The following is a 25,201-nucleotide window of genomic DNA, read 5'->3' as shown; positions in this document are numbered from 1 at the left end:
AAATATAACATATATATATATATATATAAAATATAATATATATATTTGATATATCAATTTGCTTGATTTCATACATTTGATTCCTCCCAAAAAATTTTTTTGGTTGTCTTTTGTTTGTCCTGAACAGTTAAACTGCCTGCTGTTTTTTTTAGAAAAATTCTTCAGGTCTGACAAATTCTTTGGTTTTTCAGCATTTTTGTGTATTTGAACCCTTTCCAACAATGACTGTATGATTTTGAGATCCATCTTTTCACACTGAGGACAACTGAGGGACTCATATGCAGCTATAACAGAAGGTTCAAACACTTATGCTCCTGAAGGAAAACCAATGCATTAAGAGTATTTAGAGATACAATAAAAATTTGATCAGAGTAAATTCAACTTATTTTGTCTTCTGGTAAACTCTGTAGCCTCTGAAGGTCAGTATTAAATAAAAAAAATAAAAAATAAAAAAAGATATTTAGGTAGAATAAGTAAAATGTACACATCTTCATTCTGTTCAAAAGTTTTCACCCCTGGCTCTAAATGCATTGTTATTCCTTCTGGACCATGCAGTTCTGTAATAGTTGCACATTCATCCCTCAGTTGTCCTCAGTGTGAAAAGATTCATCGTAAATTCATACAGTCATTGTTGGAAAGGATTCAAATACACAAAAGTGCTGAAAAACCAAAGAATTTGTGGGACCTGAGGGATTTTTTCTGAAGAAGAGCAGGCAGTTTAACTGTTCGGGACAAACAAGGGACTCATGAACAACTATTACAAAAAAAAAAAAAAAAAGCTGTGGATAATTCAGGTATATGTGGATAACACAGTATTCAGAATCAATGTCAACGTTCGAACAGGGTCATTTTTATTATTTTTATTTATATTTAACTATTATTTTCTTTTGTGGACTATATGTAAACGTCTTTTATGTGAAATATCTTATTCAGGACAGTACTAAATAAAATTGACATGCATTTTGGATGATTCCTCTTATTTTGGTAAAATAAAATAAGACTTTAACTGTAGGCACTTATTTGCACTACAGACATTTTGATAAAACTTTACTCTTTTTATTCATTAAATATTTTTAAACAATATTCTATTCTATTCAGCACAATAACACCAAGACACCAGCATTAACAGTTGGTTCAGTCAGTATCAGCCTAGTAAAATGAACAAATGACTCATTATTTCAACATGACCATTAGTTAGCAACACATTCACATTCATTTTATGCAGACGGTTTATAAGGCCTCATGTGCACTCATCAATTGTAACCTCATATGATGGTTTTCAAAGCGGCAGTCACACCCATTGTTTTCTCATCTGAATAATTAATATGACATCCACCAGGTCTCAAACCACACATTTGTTAAAAATGACAAAACGAGAACCATCTGTTTGAGCTCCAGCTGGAACAAAAAGCACACTGATGTATTTGGTCTATGAAAAACACACATCAATCATCATCTGGTCCACATCCAGATATTCACACCTGTGAGACAACAGACACGTCTCAACCTGTTCCCCTGATGGGTAGATGGTGTAAACTTGTTTTAAATTTTTAAACAGGATGGGTGGCATCACAATCCATTAGTAAATACGGAGTCTCCAAACAAAGACAGACACTAAATGTGATACAGGAAAGACAAATAAATCACAAAAGGTGCAAAATAGCATCCAAAAAAAAAAAATGTTAAAAATAAACTCAAAAAGACGGTGAATGTTGACCATCACCTTTTAGGATTGTTTATTTTATAATTGTATTATTTTTTATTATTTTTATTTATTATTAGAGTGATATTTTTTAAATAATTGATGAATAGCAAAATTAAATATGTGACATAAAATTTAAAATACAAACATTTCATGCATGCCGTTCTGTTAAAAAATAGGTAAAATAGAAATCTAATCTTTTTCTTTTTTAAAAATCCAATTAAAAAATTATTTAAAAAAAATACTACAAAGACATGACATTTGTGACATTTTTGACCCCAACAATAAGTCATTTATGCTTTTTAACATATGGGAACAGTGAGCTTATCTGTTCTTAAAATAACTTTGACTTTCAGAATGATGACCTTTGCTCAAAAACACAGCAGTGATAAAGGTGGATTATGATATTAGTATCTCTGCAGTTCTTAGAACAGCAAATCATTTGGTACACAAAATAAACATTAACTCACACGCATTAAGCAGATTTCCAGGGCCACGTCAGGTCATTTAGTCACCTGCACTGCCACTGCTCCTTATTTATACAATTACTACTTAATTTAGTTACTTAGTGACCACATAAAAACACTATTAACCCTGTGAAGTGATTTTAAATGCAGTAAATAAATCTTCAAGGACTGAAAACTGGTAGGGCGTTAGCCAAGCAAGTTCAACAAGTAAACTTGTTATTCATAAAAGAAACCTGAAAAAAAAAAAAAAAAAAAAAAATCACAGGTTCCAAAAAATATTTGGCAGCACAACTGTTGATATTATCCAACATTGATCATTCTAATAATAAATCAGCATATTAGAACGATTTCTGAAGAATCATGTGACACTTAAGACTAGAGTAACAGCTGATAAAAATTCAACTTTTCATCACAGGAATAAATTCTATTTTAAAGTATGTTAAAATAAAAAACATGATTTTATATTGTAAAAACATTTAGCAATATTACTGTTTTTTTCTGTATTTTTAATCAAATAAATGCAGCCTCAATGAGCATAAGAGACTTCTTTAAAGACTATTACAAGTCTTACTGATCCCAAACTGTTGAACGGTAGTGTATTTTCGTATATATTTACATAGATAATTTATTAGAGTAAAAGCAGTGTTCACTTAAAGACACAGTTCACCTAAAAATGAAACTTTGCTGAAAATGATCTCACCCTCAGGCCAGCCTTGATGTAGATGAGTTTGTTTCTTCATGAGAACAGATTTGGAGAAATGTAAATACATCACTTGCTCAGCAATAGATCCTCTGCAGTGAATGGGTGCCATCAGAATGAGAGTCTAAACAGCTCATAAAAACATTGCAATAAAAGCTGTACGTTTGTAAGAAACAAATCCTCTAGTCCTTGATCCATAGTATTGCTTTCTTCAGAGAAAAAGTCATCTGGTCTGAACCAGGAGAGAAATATGCATAGATCAAGCATATTTCCTAACAAACCTATTATTGGATTTTGATGATTTTGATGGATTATGAAGCGATAGTTTAAAAATTAAAACACCTTAATGATGGATTTGTTTCTTCCAAACATGCAGCTTTTTATCAGCTGTTTGGACTCTTAAATTGACGGCACCCATTCACTGCAGATGATTTGTTGGTGAGAAAGAGATGTAATGCTACATTTCTCCAAATCTGATAAAGAAACAAACTCAACTGCATATTGAATGGGCTTTTCTTTTAATGGGTCATCGGATGCCCATTTTCCACAAGTTGATATGATTCTTTAGGGTCTTAATGAGAAGTCTGCCATACTTTGGTTAAAATTTCTCAATGGTTGTGTAAAAAACACTCTTTTTACCTTGTCAAAATCAGCCCTTTTTTGGAGTGAGCTATTCTCTATTCCATCCATTTCATTTTCCTTTAAATGCTAATGATCTCTGCTCGCCCCGCCCTTCTCTGCCGTGGGATGATGAGCTGTAATGTTTACTTTAGCCGCATTTAGCCGTGTTTAGTGGCGAAACTTGCTAACAAGCACATTATTAAGAAAGGCCATTTGCAAAGGTGCATAAAAAAACCCTTATACTCACTTCTGCTGTGGGTGAAGCTGCATCACGAATGATTCGCACGAACATAGACACATATGTAGATTGGGATCAGCACTTTCCTTTCAAAAAACTAAAGTAATGTTAATGCTCAGATGTCGGGAGTAAATGACGACTGCTATGTTCATTATTACATCCAACAACAGAACACCTCAATCTGAGACATTCTTGTCTTCCTCTGCTCCTGAGTCACACAATGGCGATCGGAGTCGGACTGTTCCAGCTCGATGAGAGCGGGTCTAAGGTAAGGCGCTCATGTCAATCAACTATCGTGTCGTCACACCGACAAGAAGCTGAGAATGAGCTGATTTTAAAAAGGGGATATTGCTTTTAAAGATAAAAAAGACACTGGGTGGATTTTTAATTTTTTTATCATTTATCATCATATCAACACACATTAATGTTCAAACAACATTTAAAAGTGAATTATGCATCCGACAACCCCTTTAATACTCAAAAGTAAACATTTTAGTAATATAAATAAACAATATGCTATAAAACTAACACTGAATACAGCACCTGAAATCCTGTATGAGCCAAAATAACAAATTAAAAGAAAAAAATAAACTCACAGATATCCAAGCTGGAGGTTTGACAATGATTATTTATGATGTATATAAGTTTGTGACAATACAGTATATAAAACAAACACACATTCCCTCACTCTCTCTCTCACACACACACACCTATGAAAAGGCAGATGAACTCTAGCTGCGCTGCACGACGCTGTCGATGCTCTCCTGAAGCTCTGCCATCTTCTTCAGCACCAGATTCACCTTCTGCTCGTCGAACTCCAAACACACAAACTCAGAGCTCTGAAATACAGAAAGAAAGAAACAGACTGTTTATATGTGAACCTGAACTGACCTAAAAACATTTTAACATCACATTTGCGCTCAGTGTCAGTGTGAAATTTTAGTAATGGTGCTGACACACCTGTAACAGAGTCAACCTGCATCAACACAGTGGTGTAAGGTTCACAATACAGGAAAAACCATCAATGTAGTTCCCACTCAAAGAAAAATGACATCAGAAAAATCCCCAAAATTCTAAACTTGTTATTTGGAATCTGCAAATAGAATGTTTTTTTTTAAACAATCGTTTGAATGATAATAAGGCACTAGATTTCCTTGGAATTCTTGATTCTGATTGGTCGCTCAGCATTCTGTGAACAAATGTTTCCATAGTGATGTTAAACTGTGTTATTATTCATTGTCTGAACTGCTTTCCTATTTAGTTTCCCATCTCTCATATCTCTCTGCATTCTTTCATCTCATAAATTTGTGAATCGATACTTTGTCTCCATTTGTTTAAGCAAAGTGGAATAAAGCATATTTAACATTCGATTCTTGATTCCAGCTGGATGCTGATCACCCTCATAGTTTATTTCATGTTAAAGACTCTTTTAGTGGTGATGAAGTCACAGTGTTAGCTAGAGGCAAAACAAAGTGAAAACTGGAGGTGGACAATTCAAACCAGCAGAACCGGCTTTTAAAGGAGCTTAAAATATTGATTTATGGAAAGGAAAGAAAAAGAGGTGACGTGAGGCCAAGTATGGTGACCCATACTAGGAATTTGTGCTCTGCATTTAACCCATCCAAGTGCACACACACAGTAGTGAACACACACAACATGAACACACACCCGGAGCAGTGGGCAGCCATTGCTGCGGCGCCCGGGGAGCAGTTGGGGGTTCGGTGCCTTGCTAAAGGGACTCATCTCAGTCGTGGTATTGAGGGTGGAGAGAGCGCTGGTAATTCACTCCCCCAACCTACAGTCCCTGCCGGACCTGAGACTCAAACCTGCCACCTTTGGGTTTCAAGTCCAACTCCACGGTTGCCCCCGCACGGCTGCCTTTATGCTTAATCAACTGTAATTGTATATACATTCTTGTGATTGATTGGTGCTGGAATTTTTAAGAGGTTGGTAAAAAAAGAATAATCAAATACAGAAAGTTTTGAAGAAATTTTGAAACTGACTTCAACCGGTGTTCAGATTTTTGTACTAGAAATGTATGCAAATTAGAGCATATTTCATAAAATAATGGTTCATTTGCATATTTAAACCTTACATTTTTAAAAACTTGTAATACAAAAAATGCTTGCAAGTAGGGCTGCATGATTAATCGCACGATATTGTGAGGCGCGTTTTGTCAATGAAGCCGGTACTTTGATTAGTAGTAAATCTCAAAATCATGTGCGTTCAGCGTTCGCCAATTAATACACAGAGATGTAAATCACTGACAAGCTACGCCAAATCGCGCTCAAAATCGAATGCGATTAATCGTGCAGCCCTACTTGCAATTATCAATGTACTCAATCAACTGAGCAAGTAAGGTGATAACTTTTTTTTTTTTTACTCTATTCACCTGAAGTGTCTAGCCCTAACTTTTTTTTTTTTTTGTATTTTGGCCCAGTTCATTTTCATGTTAATTAGCTGTTGCCTGCTGAAACTGAAATATGTATAAATCTTCGTTACTAGATGAAAGTGAGTTTCTCTTTAAATTCTGCACGTTAGGTTTCTCAATAGACGTGAATCACTCAACCGAGCTAATCCTGTCAGATAGTCTAACCAACCTAAAAACTACATGACATTTCTCACAAGCGAGGTAACTACAGCATGATCTTGAGAAGAAAATGAACTTAAAGTTTCACTATTAGTAGAGACGATGCTGCCAAGGAGCTTAATCTCTCTCTCCCTCTCTCTTTCTGTCTGTCTGTCTAAAATTCATTATTAACTGCATTAGTTTGCTATCAACGGCTCAAGTGTTACAAGGTCTAAAATGACGTTTTGGAATTAGCAACAAAGGTGCTGGATGAGCTGTGAAAGAAATGAATCCTACTCACAATAGCATTTTAAGGACAAAAACTGGACAAATGTCTTGAAATATCTCATCTGATCCATGTCTTAAAGGTATAGTTCACCCAAAAATGAAAATTTAATGTTTATCTGATTACCCCCAGGGCATGCAATATGTAGGTGACTTTGTTTCCTCAGCAGAACACAAACGAAGATTTTTAAGGAAAACCGGTGCAGTCTTTCAGCCAAATAATGTGAGTAGATGGGCACCAACCTTTAAAAGTAAACAAAAACATGCACAGACAAATCCAAATTACACCCTGCGACTCCTGACGATACATTGATGTCCTAAGACACGAAACGATTGTTTTTTGTGAGAAACTGAACAGTATTTATATCATATTTTTACCCTTTGATACACAGCCACGTCCATCTGTCATTAGCACAAGTTTAGCATCCGGCTCGTTACATGTGTATGCGCTAGGGATGTGCGGTATACCGGTACTGTGAAAATACCGGTATTTATTATTTTTTAAACGGTACAATATCAAAAGTTTGCTCAGTTCGGTATTTCATCCGCTGTTCCGATTTTCACCACTATGCGGCAGTGTTCCGCAAACTGGCGTAAAACCGGCAAGCGTGATAACAGACAAACGGCGATGGATCACACAGATGAAACGCGCTCTGCAGCTATCAAAGGAGCTAGCAAAAAAATAAAGACTGAAAAGATATGTATATGTGAACCCATTTTATTCAGTCCCAAAATCACAATCCAACCTGTATCCTCTACTCTGTAGGGTTTTTTTTGTTGTTGTTGTTGCATTCTGGTTGCATTCACATTTTCTTTGTGATAAAGACTGAAAATATATTAAGAGATTACTTTATTTTAATTAGATCTCTTCAGTTTTGTTTCTTCTAAAATCAAAATTGTAGTTTTTATTATTTATTTTTTTGTAACAATTTCTTTGCACAGTTGTTCATAGAGTTTCAAGCACTGTGTTTAATAAAACTGTTTTCAATTCACCTATTTTTGCCTGTTTCCTTTTTTTTTTTTTTTTTTTACCTATGGTATCAATTTGGTATCGATACCAAGGTATTAGATCCTAGTATCGTACCGAAGTCAAAATTGTGGTATCGAGCCATCCCTAGTATGCGCTCTGGCTTAGAATACACAAACGCCGGAAGCGATCTGTCTCATTTATACGACACTCATTGTTTACACAGTGCACAGAGATTGTGGGTATAGCGGCTATTCAAAATGGTAATTACTTGCGCTTATCTTGATTGTTCAAACCAATTTAAAGCTAAAAGATTACGTTTGCTTGCGCAAACTCATCCGGGACTTTTCACCGATTTCCCCTTACGGCGTTTGCATATACTACGCCAGAGAGCGTTCACATGTAACGAACCGGATGACAAGCTCGTGCTCAGGACAGATGGACGTGGCTGTGTATCAAAGGTAAAAAAAGATATAAATACTGTTCAGTTTCTCGCAAAAAACTATCGTTTCTTCTCTTAGGACATCAATGTATTGTCACGAGTCGAAGGGTGTAATTTGGATTTGTCTGTGCATGTTTTTGTTTACTTTTAAAGGTTTGGTGCCCATTCACGTCCATTATATGACTGACAGACTGCACTGGTTTTCGTTAAAAATCTTCGTTTGTGTTCTTCTGAAGAAATAAATTCACCTACATCTTGGATGCCCTTGGAAGTAAGCAGAGAAACATCAAATTTTCATTTTTGGGTGAACTATCCCTTTAAGGTGTGGTAACCGTAGTGTAAGCTGAATAATTGACTTTACTCTGTTGAATTCTAAGAAAATAATGCACACCCCAGGTGTAGCGTCACTACCTTTGGTGTGCATTATTTTCTAAGAATTCAGCGGCCCATTGTCAATTGCTCCTTACATAATGAGCGGCTGACTACATTTTCCCGTAATTACAGAGCAGCAAAAGAACAGTGTCAAAACCTTTTTTGAAAAATGATCCAGAAAGCCATAAGAATGGGAGTCAGATGACATAAGAAGGCGAAACAGATCACTATGACATCAACAGATGCGTGAAGTGGTTTCATTTCACACACAAATTCACAAACTAACCTACAAAGTAAAAACACTTTTTGCCGACTTGCACTAGTGTCTCCTTCAGGAAAGGATAATCTAGTTACCCAGTATAAAAAAATCTCTTATGATGCCCACCAAGACTATACTTATTTATTCAAAACTACAGCAAAGAGTAATATTGTGAAATATTGTTACAATTTAAAATAACTGTTTTCTATATGAATATATTTTGAAATGTAATTTATTCCTGTGATCAAAGATGAATCTTCAGTGTCACATGATCCTTCAGAAATCATTCTGAAATGCTAATTTCTCAAGAAACATTTATTATTATTATTAATTTTGAAAACAGCTGTGCTGATTCATATTATTGGGGAAACTGTGATTTTTCCCTCATGATTCATCATGATTCTTTGATCATAAGAAACTTCAAAAGAACAGCATTTACTTGAAATAGAAATATTTGAAATATTAATTTTATTACTGTAACATTAGATCAATTTAACATATCCCAAATCAATAATTTGTTAAGAAATAAATAAATCACAATAACCCCAACTGTTTGAATTATAGTGTATATACACATGTAACATTTAATTTTTTTGTAATACATTGACTAATGTTTATTCATATAACTTTCCTATGTTCAAATGTATTAGCACATATACACCCATAAATTAACCCAGATTAATTATTAATTTCAGATTTGCGTAATAAATACTTTAACCCAGGTTAATAAATGCTACAAAAGTTGTATTCATTGTTAGTTTATGATACCCAATGCATCAACTAATGTTAGAAAATTAAACCTTAGTGTGAATTGTAACCAGTTTTCAATTACTGACCGAAAATAAAGAAAAAGTGTATAATCAGAGATCAGATCAGTAACTGTGCTGAATTTCACCATGTAACAATATACTGGTTCAAACAGTAAACCAGTTTGAATTATGCAAATGGTTTGCATTTTTAAAAAACTGGCATACATGTACAAGTGGCTAAGCAAAAGCATCATTAACTGAGAAGGGATCCCTGTTAAAGTGCACACACTTCTCACCGATGGATTAATAACACATAACTAATTCTTCAACTGGGCAATTAAACCAACTGTAAATGGGTGTTAACAGAAGCCAGAGATGCTGAAGGTGAATGCAAAGAGGAGAAAATACGAAAAGCTGTATTGCTGCTGTTCCATAAGCGCCATCTGCTGTCAGAGAGTGATTTTGTGTCTCATTCAGCCCATCTGCTGTTTTTTTTTTTTCATTCAGTGATGCAGGGCTCTACGCCTCTTCTTCACTTGTGCTCCTACATTTTTTAATTTAGGAGCAGTGTCAAAATTTGACCACATTGACCACAGCCATATCACCCTGCAGCCCAAGATCGGTTGCTCATTGAAGCTAAGCAGGGCTGAGCCTGGTCAGTACCTGGATGGGAGACCTCCTGGGAAAACTAGGTTGCTGTTGGAAGAGGTGTTAGTGAGGCCAGCAGGGGGTGCTCACCCTGTGGTCTATGTGGGTCCTAATGCCCCAGTATAGTGATGGGGACACTATACTGTAAAAAGCACCGTCCTTCGGATGAGACGTTAACCCGAGGTCTTGACTCTCTGTGGTCACAAAACATCCCATGGCACTTCTCGTAAAGAGTAGGGGTGTAACCCCGGTGTCCTGGCCAAATTCCCTCCACTGGCCCTAGTCAATCATGGCCTCCTAATAATCCCCTTCCATTAAAAATTGGTTATATTACTCTCTCCTCTCCACCTGTAGCTGGTGTGTGGTGAGCGCACCGGCGCCGTTGTACTGTGGCTGCCGACACATCATCCAAGTGGATGCTGCACACTGGTGGTGGTTGAGGAGAGATCCCCCATATGATTGTAAAGCGCTTTGGGTGTACGGAAATACACATGAAAGCGCTATACAAATGCATCATTCATTCATTCATTCAAAATTTCAGGAGCACATTCTAAACAATAATCAAAAAATTACCCTTCCCATTACAAGGTGAAATTTGACTCCTTAAAGTGAGTTACAGGGGAATTCTGTTTTGTTTTTACCTTTTCATATGTTAAATGGGGCTCAGAGGTTGCATGAGTGAAATCAAATTCATAAATTCATGTTGAGATGAATGTTTTAAATATAAAATTTTGAATACAGAAATATTAAAGATTTAAATAACTGAAAAGATCTGCCAGCAGGCGGCGGCAAGACACTGATTTAATTACTGAATCATAGAATTCATTCGATTGATTAGCATAACAGCTGGTTAATTCGGGAATTAAAGCAAGTGACTGTCTTTATGAATGGAAAATTCAATCATTTCACTAGATTCGTTTAAAAAGCACATTCTTTCATAAACAAAACACCGCTGTTTGAATGGAGATGTACAGCGGCTCAGTTGTGACTTGTTTCAGACTACTTTTGACGACGAAACAGAGCAAAATCAGGAAATAGTGTTATATTCAGACAATTTACGTAACTTAATAACAACTTCTTGTTTATTTAATTGCCGTATTAAATCAAAATCTCATTTACAAACTCCCTTAAAAATTATTAAAAGCTGTCACTCATCTTAGTTTGCACTGTAGAGCCCTGTTATGTTTTATGTATTACAATTTCACAAAGTTAAGGTCAGACCATATTGCTTTTGCTTTAAATTTTAAAAATCATACAATCTAATTTACATCAAAAACTCCTAAAATGCTACATGTAACATGTACATTTGGATTGTAATGAAAATGCACTGCTTCTGCAACAGTTTCATGCATTCTGATTCAAATAAAAGCACATAAAAAAAATGCCAGAATCCTAAAAAAAATAAAATAATAAATAGTAGTAAACTATGCTATATTTGTGCATTTAATAACAGGTGTGACTCACAGAATGTTCTGTTTAACTGCTGCCAAAAGTGCCTTTGTATGCACAATATTCATATCACTTCACCTGTGTCCACAACGACAGTGACTCAAATAAATATAAAAACAATGGAAAGGCTCATCACAATTGACATGATATTTAATAAATAAGCCTTATTAAGGCGCAAATTTATCTTTCAAATTTAATTAACTGATGAGGGCTGCAAGCACAGAGTGCAGAACTAAAAATAGCAGCATTTTCTGAAATCTTCAGAGAAGGGTCTACTAGACAACAGGTCTGTCCTGAAAATGTAAGAAGCCATTTCAGTAAGCAAATGCAATTTTCACTCGTATTATTAGCATTCTAATGCATGAATGACAACCATATGCTGCGGTCTCTTCTCTTCTGTCTAACACAAACACGGCACTATCTGAAATGATGTGTGGTTTTATCCTGCAGTAATTGATCTCGTGACCCTGAATGCAGAATCAATCTCCTCATTTCAGCTTCATTGCACCTGTGAAGAGAGACTTTTCTGCTCTCCTGCTGCTCTGAAGACAATTAAATACCCTACAGTCCTCTATTTTCCAAGCGTGAATCATACAATGTTTAATGCATCCCTCTGCACACTGGACAGAGGATACGAAACAATCAGAGCACTCACACAGACAAACAAATAGGCTGAAAGCCACTTACAGTGCAGAGGAGGCTCGTATTACAGCACTAAATGTGCATTTACAAAAACTACAGTCGTACAATAAAAAGGAGGCTGTCATTGTTTCATCGAAGTGAAACAATAACATACAGCAGATACTACAGATGAGCACCTCAAATCTGCAAATTGATCTTCATAGGAAGAGCTGATGATAAGCGGAAAGACTTAATGGCAGAATAATGACGGTTAATGTTGCTAATGGGTCTCTGTGTCCTGTAACCTAGACCTCTTGATATCACAAGACATAAAAACATGGGTTAGAGCTTACAACCTCATGCACATATTGATATCAATATTTCAGGAACATATTTCAGAAGCTGTCACAATTCCTCGATTCAATTCAAGCACTCAATTTTAAAAATCTCGGAGTGCATTTTGCCCATGTTGAGTAACTGGCAAAATACATATAATGGCACATTCCATGGATGAGAATCCATGAAAGGCATTATTAGAACATTTTCCAAGGCTGCATGATATATTAAACCCATCTAAGTCATAATAAAGCATAAAGCTATTGTGAATTCACAGATGGTAGCTCTCAAATAAATAAATATATGTGATGCAGGTTTAATATATGCAACTGCGTTCACAGTCCACACTAACTGTTATCATTTACTTGTGTGGAGCATATCAAACTCTATCATAAGGCTGTGAGTTTGTGTTTATTATAACATTTTTCTGGTAACGCAACATCCGCCATGTCACCAGATTTGTAAGGTAAATCATTTAGAAACCTATGCAAACACAGGAGAATACGTTAGTATCTTTCTCAATATGCTAACTCTTTATTGCAATTTCAAAATAAAAGTTTAAACCCAGTTTACACGTTTGATGTCCACATATTCAAGAAATTACAGTGGCTATAGCATTTCTGTCATAAAGAAGTAACCAAATATTAAAGATTAAGTGGACATTTTTTATTAAATGTTAAAAGGATTAGATCATGCATTAAAGTCTAAAAACCATCATCAGGCCGTTGGCGCCCTCTGCAGTCATTTGTTGTAATGCATAACAAACATTAGTTCTATTGTTTATAATACATTATTTATTTTACAGTTTTGTTCAATAAAGTCATTCGATTACTTGCTTTTGATCATACATGTATTTTAAGTCATTATTGTTTGCTTAGGTCTATTATTATATCCTCCAAAAAAATCTAATTACTCGATTAATCAACAGAATAATCGACAAATTACTCAGTTTCCAAAATAATCACTACTGACAGCCCTAATTTTAAGTATAATAATGCCGCCACTACTACATATTTTGATTATAGAAAAGCTGAGTGTGTTTCTGTAAATAACAAATATTTAAATTTATACTACGCAAATATGCAAGGAAAACACATAATCTGTAATAGTGACAAATACAAATGACTGCTAAATTATTTAAAGTTAATGACTGTATAAAGTAATCATAAATAATTATAATTGAATAATAAATTATTTTTTACAAATAATAATAAAATCATTATAAATCAACAATCAAACCAAGGTGGCGGGAAATACATTTTCAAAGCGTGTTTTACCGCACTTACATCTTTCCATAATTATTAATTTATGCTTTCTATTCATTTCAAATGTAGTTTTAGGAAACTGAACTGAAAGCAGAACTACTTGCAGTTCCAGAAGATTGCATGCAATAGATAGATAAATAGATATATAGATAGATATATAGATAAATAGATAGATAGATAGATGGATGGATGGACAGATGGCTAGAAAGAAATCGTTTTTGGCAGTAAAATTTCTCATTTCTCATTTTACATTTCACTTGCAATTTGCATTTTTTCCACACAAGAGCTTAGTTTGCATTATACTGAATATCTGAGTATATTTATGCAACACTTATCTGCCAGGTGTGCAGAAGATTATTCAAAACCACTGTCAATCGTCAAGAGTATAGAATTTAGCAACTGCACAACTGGTAAGAAATCTTTCTGAGCCCTGTATTTGATACAAGAGTTACAAACAAGGGTTTGCAAGAGTTCAGAGGTACTTGCAATACTTGTCTGGCAGGTAGTTAATGCACATGCAATAATATGCCATGCAATTGATATGAATTATTTGCTAAAAGATCATGGGGAAAAAGCTAATCTAATAAAAAATCATTTCAAGGGTTATTTTTTGCATAATTTAGACACTATTTCAGTTTTATTAATATTTTCAAACAATTTTTATTTTTATAATTTGTTTTAATTTTTGTTTAAGTTTTAGTAATTCTGTTGTTTTGTCATTTTGCATCTACATTATTTGTTATTTGCTTTTTTTTAGTACATCAAGTATATTTTTTTATATTTCAATTAACATTTCTTTTATTTTAAAGAATTAATTTTTTTTTCTTTAATGGTTTTAAGTTTCAGTTTTCTCTTGAATTTCTCTTGATATTTCATCTAAACAGATTTCCACTAAAAAAAGCAACACATAGTTTTCTCTTCATACATCTGTCAGTAATCACCCAACATGTCACAACTCCTGCCAAATGTGAAATAAAACCACACAGAGGGGCGTTACTTAATTTTTCATGACATGTCCGCACATATGCAGCGTAGGTGTGTGCCATTTACTCTTTGTATTTAGACAGAGTACCCACATTTCCCAAGAGTCTGTGTAAAGAAATCACTCATAGGTTGAAGGACCTGAGAATCCTCAAATGAGCTTAAAGAGAGCAACCACACATTTGTGTTGTATATGTACTAATATATAATGTAATATGTATATATATATATATATATATATATATATATTTTTTTTTTTTTTTTTAATTATTCTTCATTACATTTAATCATTTATCATTTTAGTATTCCATTTATTCATGTAATCATTTATAATAATCATTATAGTCATTTATATATCCATTTCACTTATTAATTAGTCATTTATATTATGTTAAATTATTTTTGTTGTTTTTTTAAATATTTTTTTTCCATAGTTGTTTGGTCTTATGACTGTGTGGTTTCAAGGTTTATGGGATGATGTTTTGAAGCAATTTGGTATAACAATAATTTGATTTGCATTCTTTAGATAATGTCTGAGCATTGAGACATACGCAACTAAGGCCTCGTTTACACCCAATTCTGATTTGTTGCCTATATCCAATTTTTTTGGCTGTCCGTTTACACGTTCTTTCAATTGTGACCCATATCTGATTCATGCGTTTACACATGCCATACCATTTTAAACATCACACATGCATTGTTGTCGTTTACCACCTTCACACGTGCTTCCTCCTGAGAATAATATGTGAACAGCGCTGATCAAACGAGTCACAATTAACACATTTTTTTTTTAAATGATGCATGATTTGTTGGACTACACTACACCCCTTTGAAGTCGATAGAGTCAGCAAAGTTGATTATGAGAAAGGTTAAAGTTTTCCTCCAGTTCTTTTCTTATTAATAATTACTATATTAATAATCACAATACATATTTTTATTTATTTATTTTTGCTATTATAAATAAGAACATTTGCGTAAAAACAGTATAACAAATAGCCTAGAAGGAAAAAAATAATGCATTACCTTTATCATTTTACATTTAAACGAAAGCACTCATGTGCGAAAAACAAATACTTAAATTTATTTATTACAAATAAATATTTTTAAAACTACAAAAGCAGTTTAAAGAAGTGCAGCGAGTGATTCCCTCTTTTCTTTTATTGTTAGATTAACATTAATGAGTTAGTCGCATTGGCACATATCAGATTTATATCTGATTTATTTCCACATATGAATGAGGCCTGAAACTGATCTTGAAATATCCGAATGCATGCGTTTTTTACTTGTTTACACTGTCATAGAACAGATCCCATCTGTGTAACATATGTGACCCTGGACCACAAAACCAGTCATAAGGTTAAATTTGACAAAACTGAGATGTATACATCATATGAAAGCTCAATAAATAAGCTTTCTATTGATGTATGGTTTGTTAGGATAGGACAATATTTGACTGAGATACATCTATTTGAAATCAGAAATCTGAGGATGCAAAAAAATCAAAAAGCCTGAGAAAATCACCTTTAAAGTTGTCCAAATTAGGTTCTTAACAATGCATATTACAAATCAAAAATTACATTTTGATATGTTTACAGTAGGAATTTTACAAAAAATCTTCATGGAACATGAACTTTACTTAATTTCCTAATGATTTTTGGCATAAAAGAAAAATCAAAATTTTGATCCATGCAATGTATTTTTGGCTATTGCTACAAATATACCCCAGCGACTTAAGACTGGTTTTGTGGTCCAGGGTCACATATGAGCAAAAAAATCGGAATTGGGTCACATTTAACTGACAGTGTAAACAGGGCCTAAGACTATTCAATAAACTCTGCTCCTTTTGTAACATCATCACTTTGTCTTCTGCTTATGCTCTTCACTTTCACAGTTTTTTTTCTCAGTCAACTTCTTGGCTGAAAGTTAATAGTGTTTTGGGTATATTAGACTACTCTGCTGAAGAGTTGTTCTGCTAACGGACAAACTGATATTTTCTGATGGGATCTGGCATCCGGGGCTGGATCCTAATTGTCTAGGCATGGAGACAGCGATCTAACAAGGTGCACACACACTTCCCTGCTTTAAACAGGCAAAGACACGCAAAAGTCAAACACCAGAGTTGAACACTAAAAAAAGTCTTTTGTGCTTTTCAAAACACTTCAAATGAAGATCCACCCTTAAATTTCAAAGAATTCATTCAGTTCTCACCTCTCCATTGCGGCCGAGCTCTAACTCCACCAGAGCCACAGGACTGTTGGACACCTGCCCCCTGCTGGCCGATGTGTGTAGGTCCACCCTCCACTTCAGGCCCCTGAGGCCGGGTTCCCAGCGACTCTGAGCCAGCAGACTCTCTCGCACCCGCGTCCGGTGGGCCTTCCAGAAGCGCGCCAGAGCGGCCGCCTGCTCCGGAGTCACCCCGCCGCCACCCTGCTTACGCGTCTGCGCCGTGAGGAACGCTTCCAGCTGCGCCTGATCCATGTCTGCTGATGCAATGGACTGACGGAAAGAAAGAAATATGAGATCAAGGGTTTTAGGAGACGGGACGAACTGGATTCTGCTGTAGCACGGTTATTATAGATAATTATATATAAATAAATCAATAAATGTATCCCCAAGGCAGTATTTCACATTTTCATTTAGTTTAACTTGACGTATTAAAATAACTGGTAACACTTTACAATAAGGTGTCATTTGTTAACATTAGTTAATGTATTAACTAACATTTAAAAACAGTGAACATTTATTACACTATTTATTTATTTTAGTTAATAAAAATACAGTTGTTCGTTGTTAGTTCATTGTTAGTTCAGTACATTAAGTAATGTTAACAAACACAACCTTTGATTTTAATCATGCATCAGTAAATGCTTAAAATAATATTAACTACGAGCAATAGAGTAACAAATGTTAACTAATGAACCTTATTGTAAATTGTTTCCAAATAACTAAAATTAAAACTGAAATAAAAAGATTAAAAACAGTACGTTTTTATAACAAAAATGACAAAAACAAACAACAAAATTACAATGAGACTACAATAAAAATTTAAATAAAATAAAAAATTATTACAAATATTAATAAATCAAATATTTTTAAACAAATAAAACTAAAATTACAACGAAAACAGAAAAAAATATAACGTTGACAAAAATATAAATTCAAAACATTAATAAAATAGTATCTCAGTGATACAAAAATAACACTATACTGTTGTATTTTGATATAACTTTTGATAACAAAGATGTTTATATACACTGCCCTCCAAAAGTCTTGAAACACCCTAGAAAAGTCAGTAGACAATATTGGCATGAATCCTTTTTATTTGTGATAATTTTGCACTGATAAGGACAACATAAACTATGAAAACATATTTTATTACATAAACAGTTTATATTTACAGGACACTCCTGTAAAAGAGATTTTTAATCTCAGAGAGCTTTTTCTGGTTAAATAAAGGTTAAATAAATAAAAATATATATCCGATTCATCAAAATATCCACCATTAGCAGCTATTACAGCTCTGCATAATTTGGGCATCCGAGCTGTCAGTTTATTCAAATATTAACTTGATATATTACTCCAAGCCTCCTGAAAGATTGCCCAAAGATGATTCACACTATGCTGATATCATCCAAAACCACACTTTGCCAGGGGTGTTTCCAAACTTTAGGAGGGCAGCGTATTTTGAAAAAAGTACATATCCACATACATAAAAGAAAAACAAGTAATTTATGGCTTAATTATTTGTTTATTGACTGTTCATTGTGTTTACTGATTAAATGTATTGAAAATAAACAACTACATACATATAATTCTATTTGCTAAAGACTTAAGGTTGATTGGAAAATAAATCTAGATAATTGTATCTTTATTTTATTTAAATATAAACAAACTACCAGTCAAATGTTTTTAATGTCTTTTAAGAAGTCTCTTCTAAAAATGATGTGTGTGTGTGTGTGTGTGTATATATATATATATATATATATATATATATATTTTTTTTTTTTTTTTTTTTTTTTTTTTTTATCTAACACTACATAAAACATATAAATGCCTCAAAATGAATGTTGTTGTTCTTCACTGACACACCCAAGAATCTAATAAGCAACGAAAAAATAATTGCGTTTAGTATATGGAAATTACAACTATTTTTAATTTTTCATAAAAACAAAACAAAAACAAAACTGTGGCATTACGTAAACAAAACAGCATTTAAACGGTTACAATTCTGAAAATTAATGAATGTTTCTATGGATAGAACAGGTGCTGGTTAATTTTTGGACATAGACATTATTGTCCATTTTCAGGCATGTGATTGACTAAGGACAAAAAAGCAGGAAAATATACTAATACAAGTATTATATTAATTAACATATATTTTATTGCCTTAATTGTTTAAATTTGTATAACACATGATCTTGTCTATCCATCAGATAACATTTACAACTCTACGTGTTTGGTGCTTAAAACCATGGACTGATTTGTTTACATTGGTCTTTTTGACAACAGTAGAGGTACGAGCTGATTAAAAATGTCAGATCATTCTCTTCCAGCAGGAGGCGCTATTAGAATGTTACACAAAGCAGCGCCGCAGATGACTTTGAAACGCGCAGCGCTCATATTTATTCAAGGGATAACCTTATAAAGTTCCATCGCAATTCTTGCCTTTCAGTCCCCACATTTAAGTCCACCTGAAATCATAATTAAGTCTTTCTTAACCCCTAATAACACTACAGTCATCAATAAAAATTAAGAGCTTTATTTCAAGAAGCGACTTTCAAAAACCCTTAGCCTACACAAAATACGTTTCTTTTTATTTTGCACAAGAGAAATATTAGGGAAGTAAATTAATATCAGCATATGAAGTATATTCGTCTATCATTGTCTCTTAGAGAATGTGCATTAGATGCTGAAAGCGCTGTTTTTACTTTCACTTTAACTTGTGCAGTTTTCACGTTGCTTGTGTGATATCCATTGGCTCACCGTCGTGGTTTAAAATATAAATATGTATAAAAATACAGTATAAAAAGATATATTTACAATATTTTGCGACGTAATCCCAAAATAATGCATTTTCCATCAACGTTTTTCACTAACTGAAAGCTACATCTGTCTGCCGATCTCTCCTCTCCTCACTGCACGGAAGATTGCACCCAAACGCTGACCCTAGTGTGCTTGATATAAATGTATTTATTAGAAATAGCGTTTGGCATTTTTTTTTTAATTATTATGTCAAAAGCTTTCACGGTCCGCATGGACGCATCTTACAGTCCGGAATACTTCGCCATCCGCCATTTGCGAACGGTCGCAAATACGTGACATAGGTCACATTTTCAGGTCGAAAAATCCGGAATTCCGGATTAATCCGGAAAAATCACATCCCTGCATTTTGCACCTATGTGTAACTTTTTTTTTTTTTTTTTTTTTCAAAATTGTACTGTTTTCGCTGTACTTTGGATCAAAAAAGCAGGCTTAGGGACGGAAGAGCCTTCTTTAAAAAAACATTAAAATCTTACTGTTCAAAAACTTTTGACTGGTAGTTTATTTCGATGTTATTATATCTGTTATAGTTTCAATGTCGTGTATTTTGCAATTAATAAAAAAAAAAACATAAAAACACAGGGTATATTATAAAATACAGGTTAAAAATGATACATTTTATAATGCTCGACATTTTGCAAAGTAGTAAATTACATTGTTATCACCCACTGACCCACATAAAATTTAGCGATATGGAATGATTGACAGCTAAGAAATCTGCTGGTCTCTAGTGGCAGACAGATAACAGTGCAGCCTACATCTGCATTTAGTTTAGTAAACAATGAAAGACCTCTATAAAATGCTTCAGCATGTATTTTACTGCAGAAACAGCGGTAATTGTCCTTGTTGTCATGTGAAACTGCTTTAGAGAGCAGCGGTAGAGGAGAAAGCACCTTCAGAAGCGACCTCATCTTGTCATGAAGTGAGCGGAACTCGTCCTGCGTCATCTCCGCGTAGAGCTCATTCTTCAGAAACTCCTCCGTGATTTCGGTGTTGCCGTAATAAAGCCTCTGCGTGATTCCGTTCAATAACGCGCTTACACATCTCTGGCTGTCCGTGTCAGCCATATTGGATGTTGACAGGAGTCATGTGATCCGCGTCACGCGCATCGCGCCTTCCTTTACTGCGCGTCCACTTCCGGTCTTTTAACCCTTGTGCGACCTGTGTGCGACCTTATGGACATTTTTGTCCATTTCAGTTTTGTTTTTAGTTATACGTGTGCCTGTGTTAATGCCAACTGCATAAATGTTGGCTCAGGTGTGTATTTTTCGTTGTTTTTGAAATTTTAATATTTCACCCTCATTTCCTTCCAAAAAATAATTTTTACCTTCCATACAAAAAATACTTACACTCAGGACCTTAAGGACAAAAATGTCCACATTGAAACCCATTAAAACTGCAATTATTTTTAACCCAGGGCCATATGACTATACAATAATGCAATATTTGCTAATAGGCATTCATTCTATCAGCAAGGCTTTAAATTTTCACCATTTTTTACTAGATTGTGCCATTTTTTTTTTTTTTTAAATTTGGCATATAAAAGAAATACTTTTTTCGTGTTTTCTGATTATGCATATTATAGTCTTTTATAGAGTCATTTGGAAAATAATGCAGCTATAATTGTGTGGGTATGTTGGTAAGGATGTCAGAGTGTGGTTTGCATGTGTTTACTGAAAATTGTATGTGTGTGATTAGTTTGAAAGAAATTATATTGTGCTGGCAATCAAAAATCCCACTCCATGTATAAATCACACCCTTGGCAGGGTCATAGGACCTTGTGAAAACTATGAATAAGGTCAAAGAAGGTTAATGAGCTTTGAGTAATTTTTCTTTTTCACCTAAACACAAATCTTAATTCTTGATTGCACTTTTTCATATTTTTCAAGGCATTTCATACATATTTGGTGCTTGAGGGCTTGATCATTTCATTGCTTGCAAGATGAAGAGACGTTACTCAGCAGAGGGAGCTCTGGAGCTAGTGTTACCCACTGACAGTGAGCATTATGTAAAGAAACCAGCTTTTAAAGCATTACAATTATGAAAATGAATGAATGTTTGGTAATTATGAATAGAAGAGATGCTGATAAAAAAACAAGTCAGTGAAAGTGGAAAAAAAATATTAATACATAACATTTCTATGACAGTTTTTTGACATGGACATTTTTATCCATTATGGACCTAAGTGTTAGTTTTTTATGACACTACATAAAATATATAAATAAGTATTATCATTATTGTTAACATTATCATTAGCAGTAGTATTCGGAAATAATGATAATAAAATAACCCCTTGACAGGTCTAGTTTTTAACGCATTGAACGAATTAAATGTATTACAAGTATTAATTGATTTTTATTTACTTGCATATTTAGCTTTCTTGTTAAATGAGGAAGAAAAAGATTTTACAAATATTTAACATTTTTAAAAAATGGTATTATACACCTAGCATTGCTATTATTAGGCAGAAATCCGCTTTTATTTAGTTGTTAATTACATGCAGGACAGCAGATTTTGGTGTGACAGTGCAAAAGTTCAAGTGAATCATTTATAATAATCATTAAACCAGCTGTTTCTAATGTTTATAAACATTTTTTCCTTCAGAAGAAAAATATGACTGTTTATTGTGTTTACTGATTAAATGTATTGTCAATAAACAACTACATACATATAATTCTATTTGCTAAAGACTTAAGGTTGATTGGAAAATAAATCTAGATAATTGTATCTTTATTTTATTTAATATAAATAAACTACCAGTCAAAAGTTTTTAATGTCTTTTAAGAAGTCTCTTCTAAAAATGATGTATATATATATATATATATATATATATATATTTTTTTTTTTTTTTTTTTTTTTTTTTCTAACACTACATAAAACATATAAATGCAGAAAGAAAGCACTCCAGTTTGTTTAAATATTATTTTAATGATCAGAACACCATCAGCGCAGTCTAATACAAGGAACAGAAAGTTATACATTTATACAAAAATGACAAATAGCAATATTGCAGCAATAAAATAAAGTGCCTTAATGGACAAACACCCTTAGTTTAGAGTCTGATACAAGCAACGGAAAGTTTCATTATAAGTTTAGACAAAAGGGAAAAATAATATTGCAGCAATAAAATACAGTGCCTTAGTGGACAAACACCCTTAGTTTAGAGTCTTAAGACTCTTGACAGGTTCTACAACCAATGACCCCATATACATTCAACTAAAGATAGAGGATATTCTTTTAAAACAGTCGGCAAAGTATCTCCAGTGAATGACAGTGCGGCACTCATCCACGAACAACATCTTCAAGCTGTGACACACAGAAAACACTTTAAACAAACAGCTTACTAAACAAGCAAAACAACCTCCAAATAATATGTTAGATTTTTAATTTATATTTTATGTATTATTATATTTAACATGTATTGACATGATTAGTAAAATTATAATTCAAAAATATTTTCAACTTACATCTTCTTCGAAACAGAGGGGTTCACCTTAGGTTTAGGTGGCCTGTTACTAAAGAAGACAGAGTCATAAATGTAATTACTGGATTAAAACTTTTCTTCACAGATTCAGTTTCTTTAATTTTCTAATTGTTTGTTTAGTTGTAAACACATGTTTGCTGTTAATATACTGAATCATTTGTTTTTTAATTTATTTTTAAAATACACAGATAAAATAAGCAGCATGGTGTTATGTAAATGAATGTTTGTTTGGGCTCATGTGTACTTACATGCTGTATATCAGGGTCTTAAGGCACACAATGTCATTTGTGATATCATCATCAATTAAAGCTTTGGTAAAACAAAAGAAAAAGTTAAAATATCAGATTCATTTGGCTTTCTTTGGTTCATAGTTCTAAAGAGTGACAACATTCTCAAAAAGAAAGCTCAACTTGAACTTGATTCAGATTTAGATATATCTTGATTCAGATTCAGATATATCTGAATAAAGCTCAACTTGAACTTGATTCAGATATATCTTATTTGTGATGTTTGGCATGTTTCCCTGCAAACTTACCAGTGCATTTCATGTTGCAAATGTTGAGAGATGATCCCTTGCCAGAGTCACAGGCCCACCGATCACTGAGCTGAAACACTCCATACAGGCGCTCGACTACAGGCTCCCTCTCCCTAAAGATTGGATGGTTGGGTTTGTTAAAACCAGGAACATGACGCCGGACTCTGCGGGTGCTCAAGGCATTTCCTTGGTTGGATTTTGAAGGAGAGATTGCGGGGGATCCTGAGGGGGAGTTTCTTTTGGAGTCTGTGGTGGTGCTTGTGGTAGATCTTGATTTGGAGCCTGTGGTGGGACTTATGGTAGGGCTTGTGCCAGGTCTTGCGGTGGGTCTTGTGTTGGAATCCGTGGTGGAGGTGGAGCTTGAGGTGGAGTCTGTGGTGGTGCTTTTGGCAGATTCTGAGGTAGAGCCTCTAGTGGGATTTATGGTAGGGTTTGCACTAGGTCTTGCAGTAGGTCTTGTGCTAGAGTCTGTGGTGGAGGTTGAAGTGGAGCTTGGGGTGGAGTCTGTGGTGGTGCTTTTGGCAGATTCTGAGGTAGAGCCTCTAGTGGGATTTATGGTAGGGTTTGCACTAGGTCTTGCAGTAGGTCTTGTGCTAGAGTCTGTGGTGGAGGTTGAAGTGGAGCTTGGGGTGGAGTCTGTGGTGGTGCTTGGGGCAGATTCTGTGGTAGAGCCTCTAGTGGGATTTATGGAAGGGTTTGTGCTAGGTTTTGCAGTGGTTGAGTTTGAAGTGGAGCTTGGAGTGGAGTCTGTGGTGGGCGTTGGAGTGGAGCTTGTGGTAGAGCTTGAGGTGGAGTCTGTGGTGGTGCCTGTGGTAGGGTTTGTGCCAGGTCTTGCAGTGGGTCTTGTGTTAGAGTCTGTGGTGGAGGTTGAAGTGGAGCTTGAGGTGGATTCTGTGGCAGGGGTTGAAGTGGAGCTAGAGGTAGAGTCTGTGGTGGTGCTTGTGGCAGATTCTGAGGTAGAGCCTGTAGTGGGATTTATGGTAGGGTTTGCACTAGGTCTTGCAGTAGGTCTTGTGCTAGAGTCTGTGGTGGAGGTTGAAGTGGAGCTTGGGGTGGAGTCTGTGGCAGGCGTTGAAGTGAAGCTTGTGGTAGAGCTCGAGGTGGAATCTGTGGTGGTGGCTGTGGTAGGGCTTGTGCCTGGTCTTGCAGTGGGTCTTGTGTTAGAGTCTGTGGTGAAGGTTGAAGTGGTGCTTGAGGTGGAGTCTGTGGCAGGGGTTAAAGTGGAGCTAGAGTCTGTGGTGGAGGTTAAAGTGGAGCTTGAGGTGGAGTCTGTGGTGGTGCTTGTGGCAGATTCTGTGGTAGAGCCTCTAGTGGGATTTATGGTAGGGTTTGTGCTAGGTTTTGCAGTGATGGAGGTTGAAGTGGAGCTTGGAGTGGAGTCTGTGGTGGGCGTTGGAGTGGAGCTTGTGGTAGAGCTTGAGGTGGAGTCTGTGGTGGTGCCTGTGGTAGGGTTTGTGCCAGGTCTTGCAGT

At 34.8% G+C, this 25,201-nt stretch overlaps 1 protein-coding gene across 1 annotated transcript; it reads right to left on the bottom strand.

The window, feature by feature from the left end:
* Window positions 1–4,104: 4,104 nt before the first annotated feature.
* commd1 (copper metabolism (Murr1) domain containing 1) lies at window positions 4,105–20,784 on the bottom strand. The gene is made up of 3 exons (XM_073843269.1): window positions 20,605–20,784; window positions 16,880–17,167; window positions 4,105–4,567 (listed from the first exon to the last, which is right to left on the bottom strand). The coding sequence occupies exons 1-3, from the start codon at window positions 20,776–20,778 to the stop codon at window positions 4,460–4,462; spliced, it is 570 nt and encodes a 189-aa protein (XP_073699370.1). The 5' UTR covers window positions 20,779–20,784; the 3' UTR covers window positions 4,105–4,459.
* Window positions 20,785–25,201: the final 4,417 nt, after the last annotated feature.

Source organism: Garra rufa, chromosome 6 (assembly GCF_049309525.1).
Source record: "Garra rufa chromosome 6, GarRuf1.0, whole genome shotgun sequence".
Taxonomy (NCBI): Eukaryota; Metazoa; Chordata; class Actinopteri; order Cypriniformes; family Cyprinidae; genus Garra; species Garra rufa.
This window is presented reverse-complemented; position numbering and strand designations above follow the sequence as displayed.

Bases quoted from the DNA above. Each gene is read 5' to 3' on its own strand.
- commd1 (XM_073843269.1), bottom strand. From the start codon at position 20,778: ATGGCTGACACGGACAGCCAGAGATGTGTAAGCGCGTTATTGAACGGA. The intron at 17,168-20,604 runs GTGCTTTCTCCT...TCTTTCCGTCAG, and splicing joins AGATGAGGTCGCTTCTGAAG to TCCATTGCATCAGCAGACAT. The intron at 4,568-16,879 runs GTGAGAACTGAA...TCTGTATTTCAG, and splicing joins AGCTCGGCCGCAATGGAGAG to AGCTCTGAGTTTGTGTGTTT.